A 19,349-nucleotide genomic window follows, 5' to 3' on the forward strand; every position below is an offset into this window, starting at 1 on the left:
GTTGCAACTATTGATTCAATGATCGTTTGCCTTATGATGACAGAATAAGTCAATCATTTTGAATTTCAAACATGTTTGTAGCTATTGCACTTCAGAAGAAAAGTGAGGCTTTAACAACAGCTAGTCTGTAAAGTATTCCCTTTTGGATAAGTTCACCACATGTGCTCTCCCAACAGGAGGGGGACGGAGACTGCAGGTTCACATCTCGTCCAAAGCATGGATCTAACTAAATTGTGCATGCTTCAATGATTCAGAAATCTGAGCGCACTGAGAGAGAAACCCACAAATGAATGCCATTTGTAAAGGAAAGAAAATATGAAATTGCCATCAGCACTTGTCCTTCACTTGGTATGGGTAAATGGAACATTTTGCGGTATTAAATTAAGGAGGATTTCAGAGTCAATGCAGATGATAAAAATGATAAATCTTTGTGTATTGCATGTACTGATGAGCTAAATCCAAATGAAACAGAATTCCATTATTCAAAGAAAATAAGTCCACGGCTAAACACAAATCACCAGATGCAATTAGTGAGTTTATTTTTTTCATTTCTTTTGAAGAGCGGCTCGGTACTCAGAATATCTTCTCATCATGCAAAGGTCATGTTTCTGTTGGGTTCTTTATTTTAAACTTGTGCAAGCTAACACAAACAAACACACACACACTTTACCGTAACCTAAACTGTTAAATGTGATAGTTTTTAACTTCTACTTCGACACTTGGAACTGTATCATTGAAACGTAAAAGCTACATCCCTTTCAAGTATTCCTTTGTTTCTCCTCTTGTTGCTTTCTCTACATATTTTTAGTCCACTTTTTTATCTCAGTAGATTTCAATTGCCAACTTGCAAATGATTATTGTCCAGTATCTCCCTCTACACCAAACGAACCCACTCACTCACAGTGACTTTCCCATGTCTTCTGTCCTCTCTTCTCTCCTCGCTCTAAGTACAACTTTCCTTCCCTCTCTCCACCTCCTCCTGCTAACCTGCAGCCCCATGGCCCGGCCTGTACACTTACAGCGCTGCAGCTTCCTTATAAAGCTCCCTGTCGAGTAATTGCCTTGATTTTAATGACTTTTCCAATCATGTGTAGTTGGCTACAGCTCGCGCCCCGTAATCCCCATCATTTCCATCCATTACGCTCCCTTATTCCCTTGGCAGCAATCAATCTTTGGTTCCTTTTAAACACTTTACAGCAGCAGAGCACCTTTTTCGCTAAATAACAGTGACAACCTTCTGACCAGCCTAATAGCAAGCTGTTTATGGGCTATGAGGGGAGGGAAGAGGAAAGAGCCAAAATGTGCCTTTCTTATCAAAGTTAAACACCAGAACAACCCACGTGTACATTTGAGAGTTCCTACCTGCTCTTTGACAGAGGCGAGGATGGAGGACGTGGTCTCCGTCTCAGATCTTTCTCCATTGGAGGCTGGCATCACAGGGGCTACCATGGCCCCTTTCTCCTGCTCCGCGGGCTGATCTGGCACCGGCATTGCTAATATAAAAAGAAAATACACACATAACATCAATATTCATCCAGTCAAGACTAAACATAGATATGACACACATATATACAGATTTGGTGTCACTTACACTTCCAAGATTATTATTATCTCTGATCTGTTTAACAAGTAAAGTCCATAATATGCTTAGAAATCATAGGGTGTAATAAATTGCTTGAAATTGTTCGCATCTTTACTAGAAACTTCTAATAGCTAATTTGGCACACTTTTAAGGGTGTCATTTAGTAAATAAATAAAAGGCTAAAACCAGGGTTGTACCTAACAGCATAAATCACTGACTCCATGGCAACATTATACTTACTTTACTCCCCCAAAGCATTATTTACTTTAGCTCCGAAACTTAAGAAGGATGATTATCTAACAGATAACAGACACAAATGATATGGTGGTAACAACAAAGCAAAGCGAAATACAAGAGGTTCTTCAGCATACAGTCAAAAATAAGCAGAACAATATAGGGCTGATGTGTCCAGTAGCTTGCAAGGTAATCCATGATTAAACAGAGAGATGTCACACAGCTTAATGAAAGACCTCCCTTGCTGAGATAATTAACTCTTGAGGGCTCTTCTAGTTGATTAGTGTATTCAAGTTTTTTTGCAGTTTTCTTAGAGTAAATATTAACAGTAATGTTATTTAGAGCTAATCAAACACGTTGAGTCTAAGTAACGTCAAGTGGGAAATAAGTATTTTTTTTGTGTGTTTCTCTTAGTATCCTAAGATACTGTTATGTTTGGCTGTGAAAAAAAAATTATTATTATGAAGGGCAGACCATCTATTTGTATTTATTTGTTTTTTTTTAGAAAGGGGCAGGTCACATAAGATTTTATTCTTCTCCCTGCTCCTTTTCGCTAAATGGTAGAGTCATGTTTTGTGGCAATTATTGTACATTTGGTTTTGCGTACCATGAGCGGGACAAATAAAAATGAAATGAAATGAAATGAAATGAAGTAAGCTATTAGCACCGGGCTAGTCAACCCACAAAGTCAACAATAGCTGAGTGCAAATCAAAAATCCAGTGTGTTTCTTAATATAGTTAGATAGCAAGCAGACAGACAGCAGGCCAGACAGGGTGGTGTCGGTAAATAAAAGATGCTAGAGAGATGGCCCACAGATGGTTATTTTCACTCTCAAACACCACGACTGTCTGGCATCTCCCCTTCTGAGTGGAGATGAGTCAAGAAAGTTTGGCTCCAGAGCAACCACAACCCCAGCAAAGACCAAAACACACCAGCTGGCGGACTGCCACATTGTCTTGCATGAGTCGACTGTGCAAGTAGGCGGAAGGAGGAAGGACTCATCTCACCTTATTTGTGGAGTCCTGCAGTTGTTTCCTACAGTAAACACCTCCGGCAATGAAGTGGAGCCCTGACCTGCCACCACAGAATGAACCTATGCTCCAACAATCATTTAATCTGAGGCTTCTTGGCAATAGTTTGTGCTAAGGTGGTTTGGCTTGCGTTCCCCAAACCATCCAGTTATGCCTGTAGCACTCAAACCCACTGTATTTTGAATAGACATTAAAGACATTTCTCATGGCAGGAAAATCACAGGTGTGACTAATGACATTAATGATGGCTTCTTTCCATTTAGCTGTGCCAGTAAGCCATGCCAGGGTGCCAGTGTGCCAGACTGCAAAATGAGCCCCTGCACTGGCATACCTAAATGAAATGAAGCAGTTATTAGTTACACCTGTTTTGATAAGTCACAATGTCTCTACCCACTGGTTGGGTTTTCTTATGCTTAACACTGAATAAATGTAGAGGACATTTCATTTATTCTTGCCTTCCAATAGATTATTTTGAATTACTGACACTGATGAACAGTTTTTATGGCATTGGTTTGTCAGACAACCCGGGACCTCGAAATAGTTAAATCTTATAAATACCTTGGATTTTGGATTGACAGCAATCTGTCATTCTCAGAACATCTCTCCAAAATTCAGACCAAGGTTAAAGCTAGACTCAGCTTTCTATATAGGAATCGCTCCTCATTCACTTAATCTGCTAAACTCTCTCTGGTCCAGATGACGGTCCTTCCTCTGTTCGACTACGGCGATACCATCTACCGCTCGGCGTGTAAAGGAGCTCTCGATCATTTAGACGTTCTGTATCACTCCGCCATCCGCTTCGCCACCAATGCCCCCTACAGGACACACCACTGTGACCTGTACTCTCTGGCTAACTGGCCCTCTCTTGAGACCAGGCGCAACATCCACTGGCTGTTTGTTTACAAAACACTCCTAGGCCTCACCCCCTTCTACCTCACACAATTACTGCAACTCCGCCCACCCCCGACGCACAACACCCGGTCAGCTACAAGCATCCTGCTAAAGATCCCCAAAGCCCATACATCCTTTGGCCGCTCCGCCTTTCAATTTGCAGCAGCAGATAGCTGGAATGTCATTCAAAAAACGTTGAAAATGAAAACCTTTGTCTCCCCCCGCACCTTCAACAATTCTAGACACCCTGTGTAGCTGCTTTGCCTGATGCTGATTTGAATGACTGATTGAACCACAGCAATATTGTTTTAGAGTTTTTATATGTTTAACTGCTATGCCTGTCATCTTTGCTCTATGTGTTTGTGTTGTCTCCTGGGTTCTGTAGTGCCCAGAGTCTGTCTTTTTATTTGTTTTCCTCCCAAACCCCATCCCCTCAGGAAGCCTTTGCCTCCTGTCAGGTCATCATTGTAAATAAAAATGTGTTCTTAATAGATTTTCCTGGATAAATAAAGGTTCTACTACTACTACTATTATCCCAAGGCTTTCTGACGCTTTGTATACACAATATTCATTAAACCAAGCCACAAATACAATTACATTCAGTGAGCGGAGAAAGGACATTTTTATGAAGGGAATTATAACAAGAGTATAAGATTATATATATAAAAGTGATACCCAAATCATTTTTAAAAAACAAATCTAAATCCAATCCCGGCAGCAATGCCATTTTTGAGCCTGTGCATACAACAAAACACATCATTGTGAACCATTTATTGTCCGTGAAAGCCATAGATCATGTATAGAAAAGGCACACACCCTTTGTGATTAGTGTCCAGACAGGTGCTGTGTTGTGTTCAGAAAATTGAAAAGTCGGCTCACTGTATACTGGCTGCTTTGGAGATAACCCCAGTACCAAAACATTTGCCATCAGGTGTCACAATGCTGCATCACCCCAATGTTCCTCCTGAGCTATTGTCAGCAGCCACAGTTGAGCTGCTGTTGAATAGATGCGTTACATCCTGCAGGCCACAATGTAACAGGAGCCGCAGCTTATAGGGGGCTTTTGTAGCTCTGGGGACACACTTAATTGCAGCGCATTCTGGCTGATTTGAGCTGTGTGCGGCTTCCTGTTGAACTGAGGAGAAATGATGGCCTGACATTTCATTTGGCTCAGACCTAGATTAGACATGAAAAGCTCAGACAAAGTCTCTTTTTTAACAGCATGATAGAGGACCCAGCATTTAGCAGAGTTCCTTGGAGAACAAAGTGGAAAAACAAAAGAGAAATTCAACAGGAAACAAATGGCACATCACAGTTTGAAGTTTTACTTCTTCTTCATAAGTTTGCAGTTTGCAACGGAGACCAAGCAATAAGTGAGCAATATCATTCAATTTATTTAGTGGATACAAATTATTAAGAAAACTTAATGCAGGAATGTTGGTTGAAGGTTTTGGTTCAACACATAAAAAGTCGCTTTATGTTTTTAAGTCTTAAGTAACCAAGTTTTAAATATGGTTTTCATTTAAAAACAAACTTGGGCATTTGCTGTACTTGTCTCTTTCAATAGAAAAACTGATGTTGCTCCATCCACAGGAAAAAAACACATGCAAGCACATACAAAAACAGAGCTTTGTCAAACCCCGACTCATAGGATTCGGCAGGACGGGCACCTCACACCGTGACCTCCACACCTGCCCCCTGAACACACCTTACGCATGTGTACTCCCAGACACACACATTCAGGACATGCACACACCGTCCTCTGAGGTTCAATGAGGTCTTTTCCCCTTACCCCCTGACCCCTCAGCTGTCTGACTCTAAGCATTGTTGGCTCTGTGGCATTGCCCTGCTCTGACCTCTAACCTTAACTTCTCTGGTTATCTTTTCTTTCAGTTTTTTCTCCTAGCTTTTAAAAGGTGTCTCCCACCATTGCAAAACATATGCTAACAGATTAATATTGATCTATTATTTTAGTGAAATCACATGATTAATATCATGCTTTGAAAGTCTTTTGAAAAATAAGTAGTACTCTTTTCAATCTATTGGAGTATCGTTATAACGTTATTATCTTGATTCCTATTTTTAGAGAATGTACCTCAAATTCCATCCCAAAACCACGTCCCAAGTATTGCGTGATCAGGAAGCCATTGTCCTCAGCATGTTTGAGGGAAAGGCTCCTCTAAGTACCACAATCAAAAGCATGCTTCTCCCCTCCGCATGAAATGACACTGTTAAAATATTTATAAAGCTCTGAAAGCTATCTCAGTTGAAAAAGAATTGTATGATGGCTGCAAAAAAACAAGGAGGTTCCTAAGGGATTTGAAACAACTACTCAACACATACTTGGTGTTAATCATGGAGGACATTTTGACATATCACTGTTGGAAACACATGTAGGTAATAGAATTAAGGATGGCTGAATTATATTTAGCTGTTTCAGTGTCAGAGCCCTGCTATAATGGATGTCATGGCACACTTGAATAAAACAAGCCCTTGTTTATATTGTTAGCAACACCTGTGCTTTTTACTATCATGACAAGCCAACATGTCTGCTTTGAAAAATGTCTTACCTTCTCTAGACAAAGTGGCTAACTTGACCAGCAGCAAAGGATTCTCAGACAATACAGCCCTGTGGAGGAATGGAGTGTGACACGATTTTAGTGTATTGCTCAAGCCACTCACTGTTTATTACTGGCATATAAATATATCATTATAGATTTAACTTAATTATAGTTATATGGCATAGCTCATATTGAGAATGGCCATACTTATATTGTTTTAAACAATAAAAAAGTTCATTATAAAGCCAAATAAAAGTACCGATGCTTACCTGAAAGCACTAGCTATCCAGAAACATAACGGTCACAGTTTACAGTCGCACACCTTCACGCAATCAGCGCTAATTGAACATAAGTGGCAAAGACAAAAAATACGAAAACTAGCTTACAGTAAACTAGCATAACAGCCCTTTAACGTCACTTCCTTGGATTGATTTGCACTAAATACATTCATTACAAATAAAACCAAAATTCCAATGATAAAAAGCTATAGGACCCGTTTTAACAGCAGCAAGAGACATATTGTCCGCTTATTGTTTCCAAAAAAAACTTAGCAGCCTTGATAGCACCCAGGAAAGTTAGATAAGACAGGCAACTACAAACCGTTCCACATATGACACAATTATCGCTAAATACATCATATCAGCTTTTAAATAAATGCTACGACATCTTTTTTCTTTTTATCATTTGCAGTAGTTGTTACCTGCTGTGGGCTGTCGACCAATAGAGACTGCCAGTTGTTGCCGTTTGCACGTGCTGTAGCGCTCGTTGTGCTTCAGAGATGACGCTATCCAATCACAGAAGAGCACCCACTACTGACTAGATCAGGAGTTGTCAAACTCAATTTCATCGCGGGCCACATTAACATTATGGTTGCATTCAAATAACTGGTTGTAACTATAAGACTATATAAAAAATACATATATAAATATTTAATATATATAAAATAACGTATTATATATTACATTATTGCCTCTGCATTGGATTATTTTCGGATAGGGTAACAACTTCATAATTAACTCTGAAAGAAGAAGTCTAGGGCAAATAATTGCAAGTCTTTTCAGTGAGAATGTCACAAAATTATTTTTAAAAGAAAAGCCAAATTCTGGAAAAAAAAGGAAGTGACATTTTGAAAAAAAGTCAAATTCTGAGAAAAATGCAACTGCTAAGAAAAAAGGCATATTTTGAAGAAAGAAAAGTAAAATTCTGAGAAAAATGTAAAATTTGAGATGCATTGTGGGACATGTAGTTTATGGGCAACGTGCTTCTGTAAATCGGCCTGTAACTGTATAATAAACATATTATATTCTTTGCAAGCTCTTGTGGGGCCACAGAAAATGAAGTCACAGGCCGGATTTGGCCCCTGGGCCTTGAGTTTGACACCCCTGGACTAGAAGGTGTAATGGCACCATGAGTACACAACCTGTATAGAGGCTGCTTTTTATCTAAAAAAACAAGGTTGTGTTGTCAACCTGCAATAAGGGCTTAAACTGCAAACAATGTAGATACTGTACTTTCACTATCATATGACATACGACTGTTTATATACATGTCAATACAGGGACCCAATTATAGTGAGTGGATCAGTCCCAAATGATGGTCTACTCTACACTACAACACTTGCATTCAGGCATTACTGAAAATGGCTCATTGTGAACAATAATAGCTTGACTTAAATAATATGCTGCCTTTATAATATTATAATCTGGAAGTGATAACATGTGTTCATCATTCTTATAATCTGCGGTGGAAATTATTTCTGTAGACATTCATTAAATATCTCTTATACTTTCCAAGAAAAAAAAGTAACTTTTTGTATTCAGATCTGATGTTTACCACTGATGTGTCAGATAGCAGTTTATTTGAACAGCTATCAAACTTAACTCTGCGTTGGATATATGAGACACTCCATTTTAGCCAGTCATTGTGTAGCATTGTCTTAATCAAGCATTGTACTGCAGCACAGACATGCAAGGTACATTGTGAAACAGAGTTTACGGATTCAGCTGTTGCTTTGGATAAAATTAAGAAAAAATGGTATTCCACTGAGTCTTAGTGCTGTCTATATATTGCTGTAGGCTATTATGCTTCATTAAAATTGACTCATGCCAATATGTTCATTTAATTTGAATATTAAATCCAATTTGATGAGCATCAAATCTGTCTAGTCCCATATGAAACTCAAAATGAGGGACATGTACATTCAAATTGATAGACATTTTTTAAATATATTTTAACTCATTAGCTGTGTGCTCTTCGCAGTCATCCTCAAATTATTATCATCCCAAACATATGGCTTATAATGCTAAAGTCATCAGAATGAGTTAAAGCTTGGAAAATAAAAAAAAGTATAATTATAATTTCCACACCCAATTTCCCGAGCCAATCACTTGTGGTTTCCAACGATTGCTTTGCCTTTCAAAATAATTCCCAAAGTCTGCCACATATGAAAGTCTTGGATGATTGATGGCTCCAATTTACCTTCATGTACAGTTTAATATTAAACTCTGAATAATATATATTTCAGTGAGCACTGGGGAGAGATGGAGATGGTGTTTGGCTCTAGATGTGGACAAACACACACACACACACACACACAAGTATGCACAGCACAACTCACTATGTATGCCTGTGTGGGCAAGCACGTCAACATTTTTAAATATTCTGAGACACCCATAACTAAAAATAGATACTGTATTCTCGTCTACAGAATTGAAATATACTGAGGTGAATAATACCAAACAACAACAAGTTGGATATACAATATTTGACCAATCACTCCCTATTAAACAACCATTTAAGTACGTTTTGGGGCATGAATATTACATATAAATTAGAAAATGAATGCAATACGTCACTGATTTTTTTATGTGGCTCCATCTTTCCATTTCAAGAAATCTGAAACAGTTGTAGGCTGTGTTTTAGGATTTGCTTTGAATCCAAACATACATCTTAGTAATGAGAAGCATCACAAATCCTTTCCATATGTGTATGTATGTTTGTGCATATAACCAGTAGCTACTGTGCAAGCTCACTATGAGTACACCACCATTCATCATCACTCTATATTCATGCATGTGTGCAAATTTGTGCAAATCTCAAAACCATCTTAATATGAACTTTGTCGTTTTGAAGCATTTGGGGCTTGCGAATAGTCCCAGACTCCCAGAGCTTATAAATTTGGAATAAAAATGTGAACGCTCATAAGCATGTCTTGACATATTGACGTATTGGTGGTTTGTTAGACTTATATTCCCTCTGAGAAATCAACAAACCTCAAATAACTCCAGAACAGGCGATACCAGACACAGAGCGAGACTGGAGGAGGGTGTGGTTCACAGCTTCAGCAGCTCCAGTGATTCTGAGGCTGGTCTAAGACAACTGAGATCTAATGCCTCGGGCCTGTTTTGCTCGCTTTCAAACAGCCTCATTGCAAGCAGTCAACAGAGACGGCAACATTGATCATCAATCAATACCTCCAGCTATTGCTAGTGTAGCATTTATATGATATACTCCAATTATTTGTGTGTCATCTCTAGCAACAATTAGTATTCAATGAATGAGAAAAGGCAAATACACAGTTTTTTGTTTTGGTTGTTGTTGTAGCCTGGGGGCACTAATGTGAAGCGCAGACACACACGTATGCACACACATGTATATTCACACAGCACAGTGTGGCAGTAGGAAAGCTGTCAGATGGTTGACCTAGATTGGGTTCTGGGTTTGAAGACATGCAGGAGAAACTATCTGCATGCAAAGTCAGACATCTCTGCTTCCACAGTCAGAGAAACCAGCACAGTAGAAATGATTCCAACTTTTTTTCCTGCTACAGAATATTGTTAACTTTTCTCCCTATAGTGTTTTTTGTATTTTATCCTGACGTTAGGAAGGCAGGTAGGAGGAGAGTGTGAAAAGAAGACGGATATGCAGAGAGACAGAAAAGCCCACTATGGTGTCATTTGATCCCAGAACCATTAAACTGTCTGCATGAGTGCATGGTCTGAATGGTAATTAGGAGCATTTTAATTTATATACAACAATAACTAAAGAAGTGCATTGCTGTCATACAGAAAATATATTTTGTAAGACAAAAATGAGAGCATCTGTTCTCAAATGAATGAGATATTCTCAAAATAAGAAGTTGGATCTTTAAAGTACTGTTAGTGCCAAATAGGTGGAAACCATTCTTCATAAATGCATTCAATCAAAGTCAAGATGCATCATGTGTCTCAAACTTCAACACATTTGGAGCAATGTAACAATGACAAATCATATTTGACTAACACATTTTGATCTTAAATGATGGCACTCTTGTTAGTCCAGGAAATGATACAAACCTGAATCTTGACTTTCTTTCAGCAGAGGGTCAAAACATGCCAAGCTGTGACTTATCTGAAACAAAACAACAACCGGTGAGGGGGGATAAGACTTTATATCAACATTATATGCAACATTGTGCCTGGCGCCTGGAAACAATGTCTGCTCATATAAGCAGGTTTCATCAGCTCGGATGTCAGAATACTGTGGCTCATTAACACGACTGAAATAATACTGTGTGCAGAGCTGTCAACAGGAAGGCAGCGTTCAACCGCTACCACTGTCACCTGTGACGTGAGTTACGTCAGGAAGTTACAGTAACGCACCCTCACAGTCACAAACATGCAGACTATGCAAAGTGGAAGGGAAACACTGTATGGGTATGCTAGGCTAGCAAAAGAGGCCAGTTGATCAGGGGGATAAGATATACAAAATATTAAAGATGAAAGAAGATAAAAGGGTAGGAACAAGAAAGTAGAGAGTATGAGAGAAAGTCGGAAGAAATCAGGCGTATCTTTACCTGAGTCTTAACTATTTATTTCGTCTCACACCTCCCTCTGACTCCCATCACACATGTCTGAACAATGTGCAACTGATAATCTCCTTATAATCAGCATGCTGCCAAAACACGCAGCATGCAAACAAACCATCTTCCTTTCCTTGCCGCCTGAAACGAACCAAGAGCTGTGACAAAGTTGAGACAATCAGTGACAGGGTTAATAGGAAATGTGCTCTTGGTTTAATGAAACACCTCTTGTGTTTTCATGTGACTGTTGATTTGGTGTTCAAACACACTACAGGACTACCTTGCAATGTTTTCCACCGGTACACATTTGTCACACTTAGCTGACTGAATGATCTGTTTGACATGGTTCAGCGCTGGTGTCCACAACTCCTGGATTAGCTCAGAGCCATGCCATCATCCCGGATCATTTGTCTTGACATCAGGCAGTCAGTCATCCAGCAGCTCAGCCATGAGTCTTTCTTTGTCTGTCTCACTGTCTATCTCATTCTAGAGGTCGTTCTCTAAAGAAACCACATATTTGGTCGTAAATCAGCGACGAAACAACACATATGTACATAACTTTTATTTCATTGCCTTCTCTACAATGCAAAAATACCATATAATGAGATCCTGTATCCTCTGCCTTTGACTTATTTACAGTTCTGAAAATAGAAACTTACTGTTTATGTTCATGTGAATCAATTCCACGGTTGTATGTATTATATATGCGTTGTGGCAGTACAGGAACCACAGTGCTTGCAATGACAGATGAGCAAGAACGCATTTCATTGGGTAAGAATAGCCTATGCATTGCCTGAAGCACGCCAATGCATGCATAAAATAATGTGCGATATCCCCAAATCCATTTATAGAAATGAAAGTACAGGCCGACTCGTAAGAAAGACAGGGAGTTAATGCTAACAACTAGCGGCTGCCTGGGGGGAGGCTACTCACGGCTGGCATTCTTCCTTACGATCAGTGAACGCTCGCTTTACGTCCCAGTAACCTTGTCCTTGACTTGAAATCCTGTACGAGAAGACGGTGTGAAAAATGTAATCATCACAGGATCTGCTGTGATTCAATTTAGCAAGAAAACCAAATCATATGTAGTCTTCCTCTAGCCCCTGTGGTGTGGAAGCATATCACATTATATATTTTTGAATGCCTCTATATTTCAAAATTCTCTCAAGGTAAATGTTTTGTACCTGTCTCACAGGCAGTACAACTTAACCACATAATGTCCTTGCCTGCAGGTCCTATTAAGGATGTTAGCCAGCATATCCCTGTTGCACGCTTTACTTTATCCTAATTTCATAGCTTCTAACTTTACTCATTTCTTTTTTTTCAATGTCTAGTAGCTACACTTATATGATTCTCTTTCTGGTACAGATAAATGAGGGATAATTACTTTTAATTATATCTGTGTGCTTATTTCTTTCTGTTAAAAAAAAAAATGTATGCCACAGGCTCCGCATGATGGCCGTAAGCATCATTACCCCGTCGCCCAAAAGCACAGCCAAATGTGTCTTTTTCACCACCTCGATCGGTTCAGACACCTCCATTAATGTAAATGACAGGAGAGCCTTGCTTCACTGCTGGGGGCAACTAGATCCAAAACGAACCTTGGTAATTTTGCTATGTAAAGTAATTGATTGACATTAATAATCAGTATGATTTAGTTGGCCCTTTGTGACCCTGTGGTAGAAAACAGACTATAACCAATATTTAACACCAGCTTGTTGCTATAAACAGGCCTTTAGAGCTGTCCATGGTGCTGAAAACAAAACTACCCCACTGTTTCTCTGCCACTCATGAAACAGCCTTTTTATATATTGAACAAAGTTATTCATGATCATACTTCTTTTTGTATTATTTTTAGTAAAGACAAAGCTAAGCAAAGTGAGTCTGCACACAGTCATTTTTGTTTCCTCTGTGTCCTCAATACTCTTTGGGACGTGAGCTATTGAATAAAATATACGTATAACCCTAAACCTCTGCGTGTATATATACGCATGTTGTCCCTCTGAAGTGCTTGGAATTCAAGGAGAATGCCAACATGCATCACTTTAAAGTCATTGCTCACCCATGTCTGCTGCACAATTATCATCTGAGCCAATGACCTTTGAAGAGCGATAACCTGATAATGCTGGAGATGACATGCGTTCCCTGTGACAGGTGGATGGATAGCGGGACTAGACGTAAAGAACTGCTTCTAAAAGCACTTTTTCCATTCACCTCTTAAACACTTATGGGAGATGGAGAGAAGCAAAAAGAGAAAGAAGAAGACATTACGCAGACAGAGAGCAATGAGGGTATGGGTTCGGCAGATAACCTTGACCGTGATAGACATCAAAAGCTGTCTTGTAGGTAAGATATGATTGGCATTCAGAGGATATAGAGGCCAACATTTACCTGAGTGTTATCTCTGAGACAGCAGGCCTGAGTCTGCCTGTGATCTAATGAAAGAGAGCATTCCTCTGTGACAGGACCAATAGGGAGAATAAGATGTAAGGAAAGAAAAATGGGTGGTACATTTTTTCCACTGACTGTTAAAATGCTAACGCAGCCACACAAACACAGGGCTTCAATAAGCTTATCCTCTGCTCTAATTGTCTGCCTCCTTCTGAGATAGCTTTGTTGTTCTTGTTTGCATTTCACTCCCCAATCAACACTGTGATGTCACCCCCCACCCCTCCACACCAGCCCCGATAAATAAGTAGGGCATCTACTTGGAGAGTGGGAGATCAAAACTGACAGGTCAGTGTTCAAAACAAGCGTGATAGATAAAGAGAAAAAGAGAGAGAGAATATGAGATGCAAGGAATGAAACAGTAGAGGAAGGAGAGAAAGAAAAGTGTGTGTGAGAGGGAGAGAGACTTCACAGATACCCTGCTGCAGTCTGATAATCATGTGAGCCTCTGTGAGTTTCAAATACAATCTGTTCGCATATGCACTCACACAAACACACACAGTGTATTTAAATGTGTTGCATAACTAGCTGTTTTAGAAACCAAAATAGATCGGTCCTACTGTATAAATAAATGCAGTGCCTGAGTAGTTGACCAGCTGGGGAAATCTGGGTTGGAAGGTGAAACCCGATTGTTGTTTCTCCCCACTAACCCTACTGTTGCGTGCCCTTGAACATAGCGCTGATGCCTTGAAGATACTCTAATGACCGCCAGAACAAACAGCAGCTACCAGTAGTAAACACATGTTTCTTGTTTACTTGTCATTTCAAATTCTAACTTATTAACAAAATATTTTTAGCAATTTGCTAACTTGATTTCTTTTAACATGCGAATGAACTCTTCATAAAAAGCAAGTATGTCAAAGTGTGTCACTACAAACATGCTGTTTCCTTTAACCTATTAGAAATTAATTGATTTGCTCACATGTCGTTGCAAATATCTTTTGTATTTTCTTGGCCATAATGAGACATTTGTACTAAAGTTGCCTCAAAATCAAAGAACACTGTCTTCTCATTTTGCTCTATGAACAACTGGTCTGTTTTTCATGAAAAATCTTTAGTGTGTCCAATGTTTTCCTTTATTTCCCTACACGTTACAGTGGCGTCACCTAGCCTGGACTGTCTGCATGTGAGATCTATAATAGTGTGTCCAGCATAGAGACTGTTACTCCTATTGGAACAATGCAACCCCCTGTGGAGAAATAGGATTAACATTAGAATGAATGATGATGAATTTCCTTTGAAAAGTGCACCAGATTGACTCTTTAGTGTAAGTTCTGGTGCTCAATATGTTTGCCCCCTGTGATATAAAGGATATCGTGATACACTGCATCTTTAACTCTAACTCAAAAGAAGTGCATATTGCGACTTCAATCTGTCCACAGCAGATGCTTCCCATTTATAATGCAGCTAGCCACAATGTAAAGTTATATTGCATTCACCCAGAGAACTCACTACTGTATGAAACGCCACAGTAGAGAGGCTGTGCTGTGGCACGGCAGGAAGAGTACAGTATACCCCTGAGACTCGGATAAGAGAGGCCGGGACCTGATGGAAACATGGCTTTATCATCACACATCCTCAAATCCTATCCCTCACAACCTTGACATTTAATACATCATTTATATGAGGTGCCACTGCCAAGCACACACATGCTGCCGTCATTATGTTGCAAAAGATATCCTGCATTTACATAAAAGAGATATGAAAACACCTGTAAATAAAGATCAGACTGTGACTTAATCACTGGCTTTAAATATATTAAGAGCCTCTACCTGCCATGGATTCAGACACTAATAATCTGTCAAAAAGGATAATAAAGTAGCAACTTAGGACCAACTCAACAGAATACAAAAAGAAAGAATGTTTAAAATGCATGGAGGAGACAAGGCTTTGTCTTCACCTGATTCTCAATTGCATTAGAACTGATAAGGTTGTGGACAAGTCCTATAATAGGCTTTGCACTTTGCAGTTAATTTGCGTTAAATGTCAGTGTTATTCGGGATTTTAAACATTTAAAGATCCAATTACTTAGAACTTTTAATGGAAGGTTACTTTTTCTCTAACACCACCATTAGTAAGAAAGTTCATCAAATGCATGCCAATGTTAGTTGAGTCAGTATTCAATTTAGACTGAACTCATTAAGTAGGCATACATTTAAAACAGATTGTATTTTAAAAGTATGAAAATGATTCTGGTAGCATGTGCATGTGAACAGTTGACATCCATTTGCACAAGCACACAGATGGAAGTGAGGGCACACATGGAAGGCTTGGATGTTATTTCCATGTTCTTCCAGCTGTGCAGAGCTGAAAGTCTTCCTGCTGCTAGTGTTTGATCCCACCGAGATGCCGTACAGCTGTCAGGAGAAGGGAGATCCCACTGGGACTGTGCCGCCTCAGTGCTATCAGCATGACGTCACCCTCTCACTCTACTCTCACTCTTCCTCGCTGTCACTCCTGCCTCCATCCCCCATTTGCTGATCTTTATCACACCCTTTCCTTTCCTCTCTTTCTTCATGTCTGTTGTTGCGTCTTCTCTTCATCGTCTGCCATTACTGAATGTCTTTAACTGTGTTGTAAATTAATGGGTATCTGGGTTCCCTTTTGTCGCATATATCTGTTGTGTTTGCTGCTGCACTCGCCATCTAGCATCTGTCACACTATTACCAGTATTATAATAACCATTCTATATGTCTGACATGGGAACGTCTGTACATGTGCCGGCATTTCTGTTTTAATGTTGTTGTCCTATTCTCCTCCTTATCAGCCCCTGAACACATTCCTACAGACAAATGCATGTGTGTGTGTGTGTGTGTGTGTGTGTGTGTGTGTGTGTGTGTGTGTGTGTGTGTGTGTGTGTGTGTGTGTGTGTGTGTGTGTGTGTGTGTGTGTGTGTGTGTGTGTTAGCTATAATTGCACATTTGCAAATGTTTGTTTGGCAATGCCTGAATAAGTGCGTAACAATGTGAAAGTGTGTGTGTCTGTCAGGGAAAGGGAGAGGAAGAGAGGGAGTCAAGGCATTTTGTGCTCGCTCTCTCCGGGTCCAAAGCCCTTGGGTGTCACAGAAGAGTTCCACTGTGTTAATCTCTGTGTAATAACTGAATCACAGGGAAAACAATAAGGCAATGTGTCCCTTTTGCAAGCCAAAAGGCCTCGGGGCAGCTGGTTATTCTGTGCACAATGCATGCCTAAAAAGTGTAAGCCAGACAAAGAACATTGTGCCAAATCTGAAATGCAAGTTTAAGATGTTCTTCTCCTGTAATCCTGATTCATGCTTTCTAAACAAAGACACGCATCGGAGACAGGACGGAACATTCAATTAATTATAAATACAAAACATTGTGCAGGAAATAAGATAACATTAGTATTGTAACATTCAGAGATGCAGTCTCAAACCCCTGCTGTTCAATTGTCATTAAAAAGCATTCAGGGTATTATTTCTCTCTCCTTCTCTCCGCTCCTCTGATGTGTGATCAGGCTCTTATTGTGTGCTATTGCTGCAGGAGACATATGGGACCTCAGTGAGCTGTTAACCTCGTGGCTTGACTTTGCCCTCTACCAGTGTGTGTGGGTGTGTGTGTGAGCGTGTGTGGGTAATAGCTAGACAAAGACAGACAGAAAGATACATTGCTGGATTCAGAAGAGAGAGAAAAGAGTAATGTTGGTCCCCAATGTCCCTCACTTAGAAGCTTTTATATAGCTGTGCCTGAATAACAGAATCAAGCCTTCAATATAATTTAAGTGTTGGTTCAATACACCGAGTCTATTCAAGTGCTTGTTAGAAGCATCAAGAGTTTAACACAAAAGCCGACAAAACATGCCGCCCCCATGTGATGGCCTTGATATACTGCAGTCGCATTATGTGAACAATGGTTGCCAAGGAAACAAACAACAAATCAGGCTTGGAAGTAAGGGGAAATGAATGTGTTGCCAAAAAGATAAACCTGTTGAAACGCTAGGAAGTAGAACTAAAAAATAATAACAATTACGAGTAATGATTAACAATGCAAGACCCATCAGAAAGCTGTTTGGTTGATGGGACAAATCCAAATGAGAAGATCAGATTGCCTATCAGCCATGTGTCCTTTTTGCCTGGATTTGGAAAACACCTTTGCACGGAGGCGGAAATAAAGGGAGAAGAAGCAGGGGCAGAAGAATAAGATTAAGAAGACTTGTGGGAGATACTCTGTAAGTCTTCAGAAAAACAAACTAATTTATCCGCAGCATTTGCATGCACAAACATATTGCATCACACCCACACAAATATCCACTGACTAAATGACTGCGATAAAATACAGAAAAACATCTCACAGCCGTGAAGGCAACTCGGAGAATAATCAATAGCAAAAAATGAACAACATGATGCACTTCTGCAGTGATAAACATCTAAGAATCAACCTTGGTTTGTAATCGATTGTGATTGGCTGGAGCTTGTTCATTATGTGTATTTAACATTGAGTGGATTTAGACACCTCTGAATCAATGTACTCGCTGCATTTACATCAATAAGCAATCTTTTTTCATATCCTTTCCACAGCTGGCAACAAAGAAATATAACACAAAAAGCAATATATACAATAAGTATGAATGTACTTTATATGACATTCCCCAGCCGGATTGTATGACAGGCTGCTAGTATAGAAACTCATTTCAAATTCATATTTCCCCTCCAACAGGTCATAATGATCCCTCTTAAATGATAGATCGCTTTCCTCTTCTCTAGGCCACAGGTAATGAGATCCCCCTTATCTCGGTATTCATATACATGCCTTTGTCACATTAATTATTAAATGTGGAAAATAAATATGAATGAATATGAAAAATAAATCGCAGTCAAGCCATGGAAATAAGACACAGTACACATTGAATAAATGAGATAAAAAAGTATTGCCAGAATGACAGCACGCTCTGCCAATTCTAAACTACAGACACTTCCTCCTACTGAGGAACTGCATACAGTATCTACAGTCATATTAGTGTATTATTCATCAAACAGAATCACTTCTTCTTCTTGCTGTACTTTGATGCAGCTACACCTCCCAAAGTCTAATCCTCTACTGTGATCTCTATGCTGTCATAGCAACCAAACAATGCTAATAGTAACAAGGGTTTCTGGATGGCCCCTTGCTGCTGACCCCGCTGTGTTGTGTCACAAAACTAGACAGACATAATGTAATTAATAGACTATGTGAGTCAAAGTGAAGACCAAGGGGTCCAGGTGAATCGGGAGACACTTTCAACTGAACGACAGATGTTCATGCTCCCAGAATATTTAGCTTCTGCCCCTCTGACGTGTGTTCGATCAATGCACAGCTCGTGGGACACTGTTCTGTAGCTCAATCTGGCCTTTGACCTTCTTAAAGGGTACATTAGTGTGAACAAATTAAACATATTCCTGACCCAGCACACAATGGGAAACAAGTCATCCAGTCTCTGGTTTTGTCACATCTTGAGTACTGTCCGGTCATATGGTCATCAGCAGCAAAAACACATATACAGAAATTACAAATAGCTCAAAACAAGGCTGCCAGACTAGCTCTCCACTGTTCGAAGCACACTCATATTGGAGTTATGCATAGAAACCTATCATGGCTTCCGGTTGAGAAACGTCTGCAATCTCGTGTTATCACTTTTCTCAGAAATGTCCAATTTAGCAAAAAACCACCGTATTTTTATGATCAAATAGTTTACACAAGATACGAGCATGACCATAAGACTATACAAGCTACATCAGGCCATCTACTGGCACCTAAACCCAGGA

At 39.6% G+C, this 19,349-nt stretch overlaps 1 protein-coding gene across 2 annotated transcripts in view; it reads right to left on the minus strand.

The window, feature by feature from the left end:
• ctnnd2a (catenin (cadherin-associated protein), delta 2a) overlaps positions 1 to 19,349 on the minus strand; it is a 232,945-nt gene that overhangs the window by 200,142 nt on the left and 13,454 nt on the right. For both annotated transcript variants that reach the window (XM_034212013.1, XM_034212012.1), the window contains exon 2: positions 1,363 to 1,493. In XM_034212013.1, the coding sequence (XP_034067904.1) occupies positions 1,363 to 1,491 (129 nt within the window). In that variant the 5' untranslated portion in view covers positions 1,492 to 1,493. The remainder of the gene's footprint in view (positions 1 to 1,362; positions 1,494 to 19,349) is intronic.

Source organism: Gymnodraco acuticeps, unplaced genomic scaffold (assembly GCF_902827175.1).
Source record: "Gymnodraco acuticeps unplaced genomic scaffold, fGymAcu1.1, whole genome shotgun sequence".
Lineage (NCBI taxonomy): Eukaryota > Metazoa > Chordata > Actinopteri > Perciformes > Bathydraconidae > Gymnodraco > Gymnodraco acuticeps.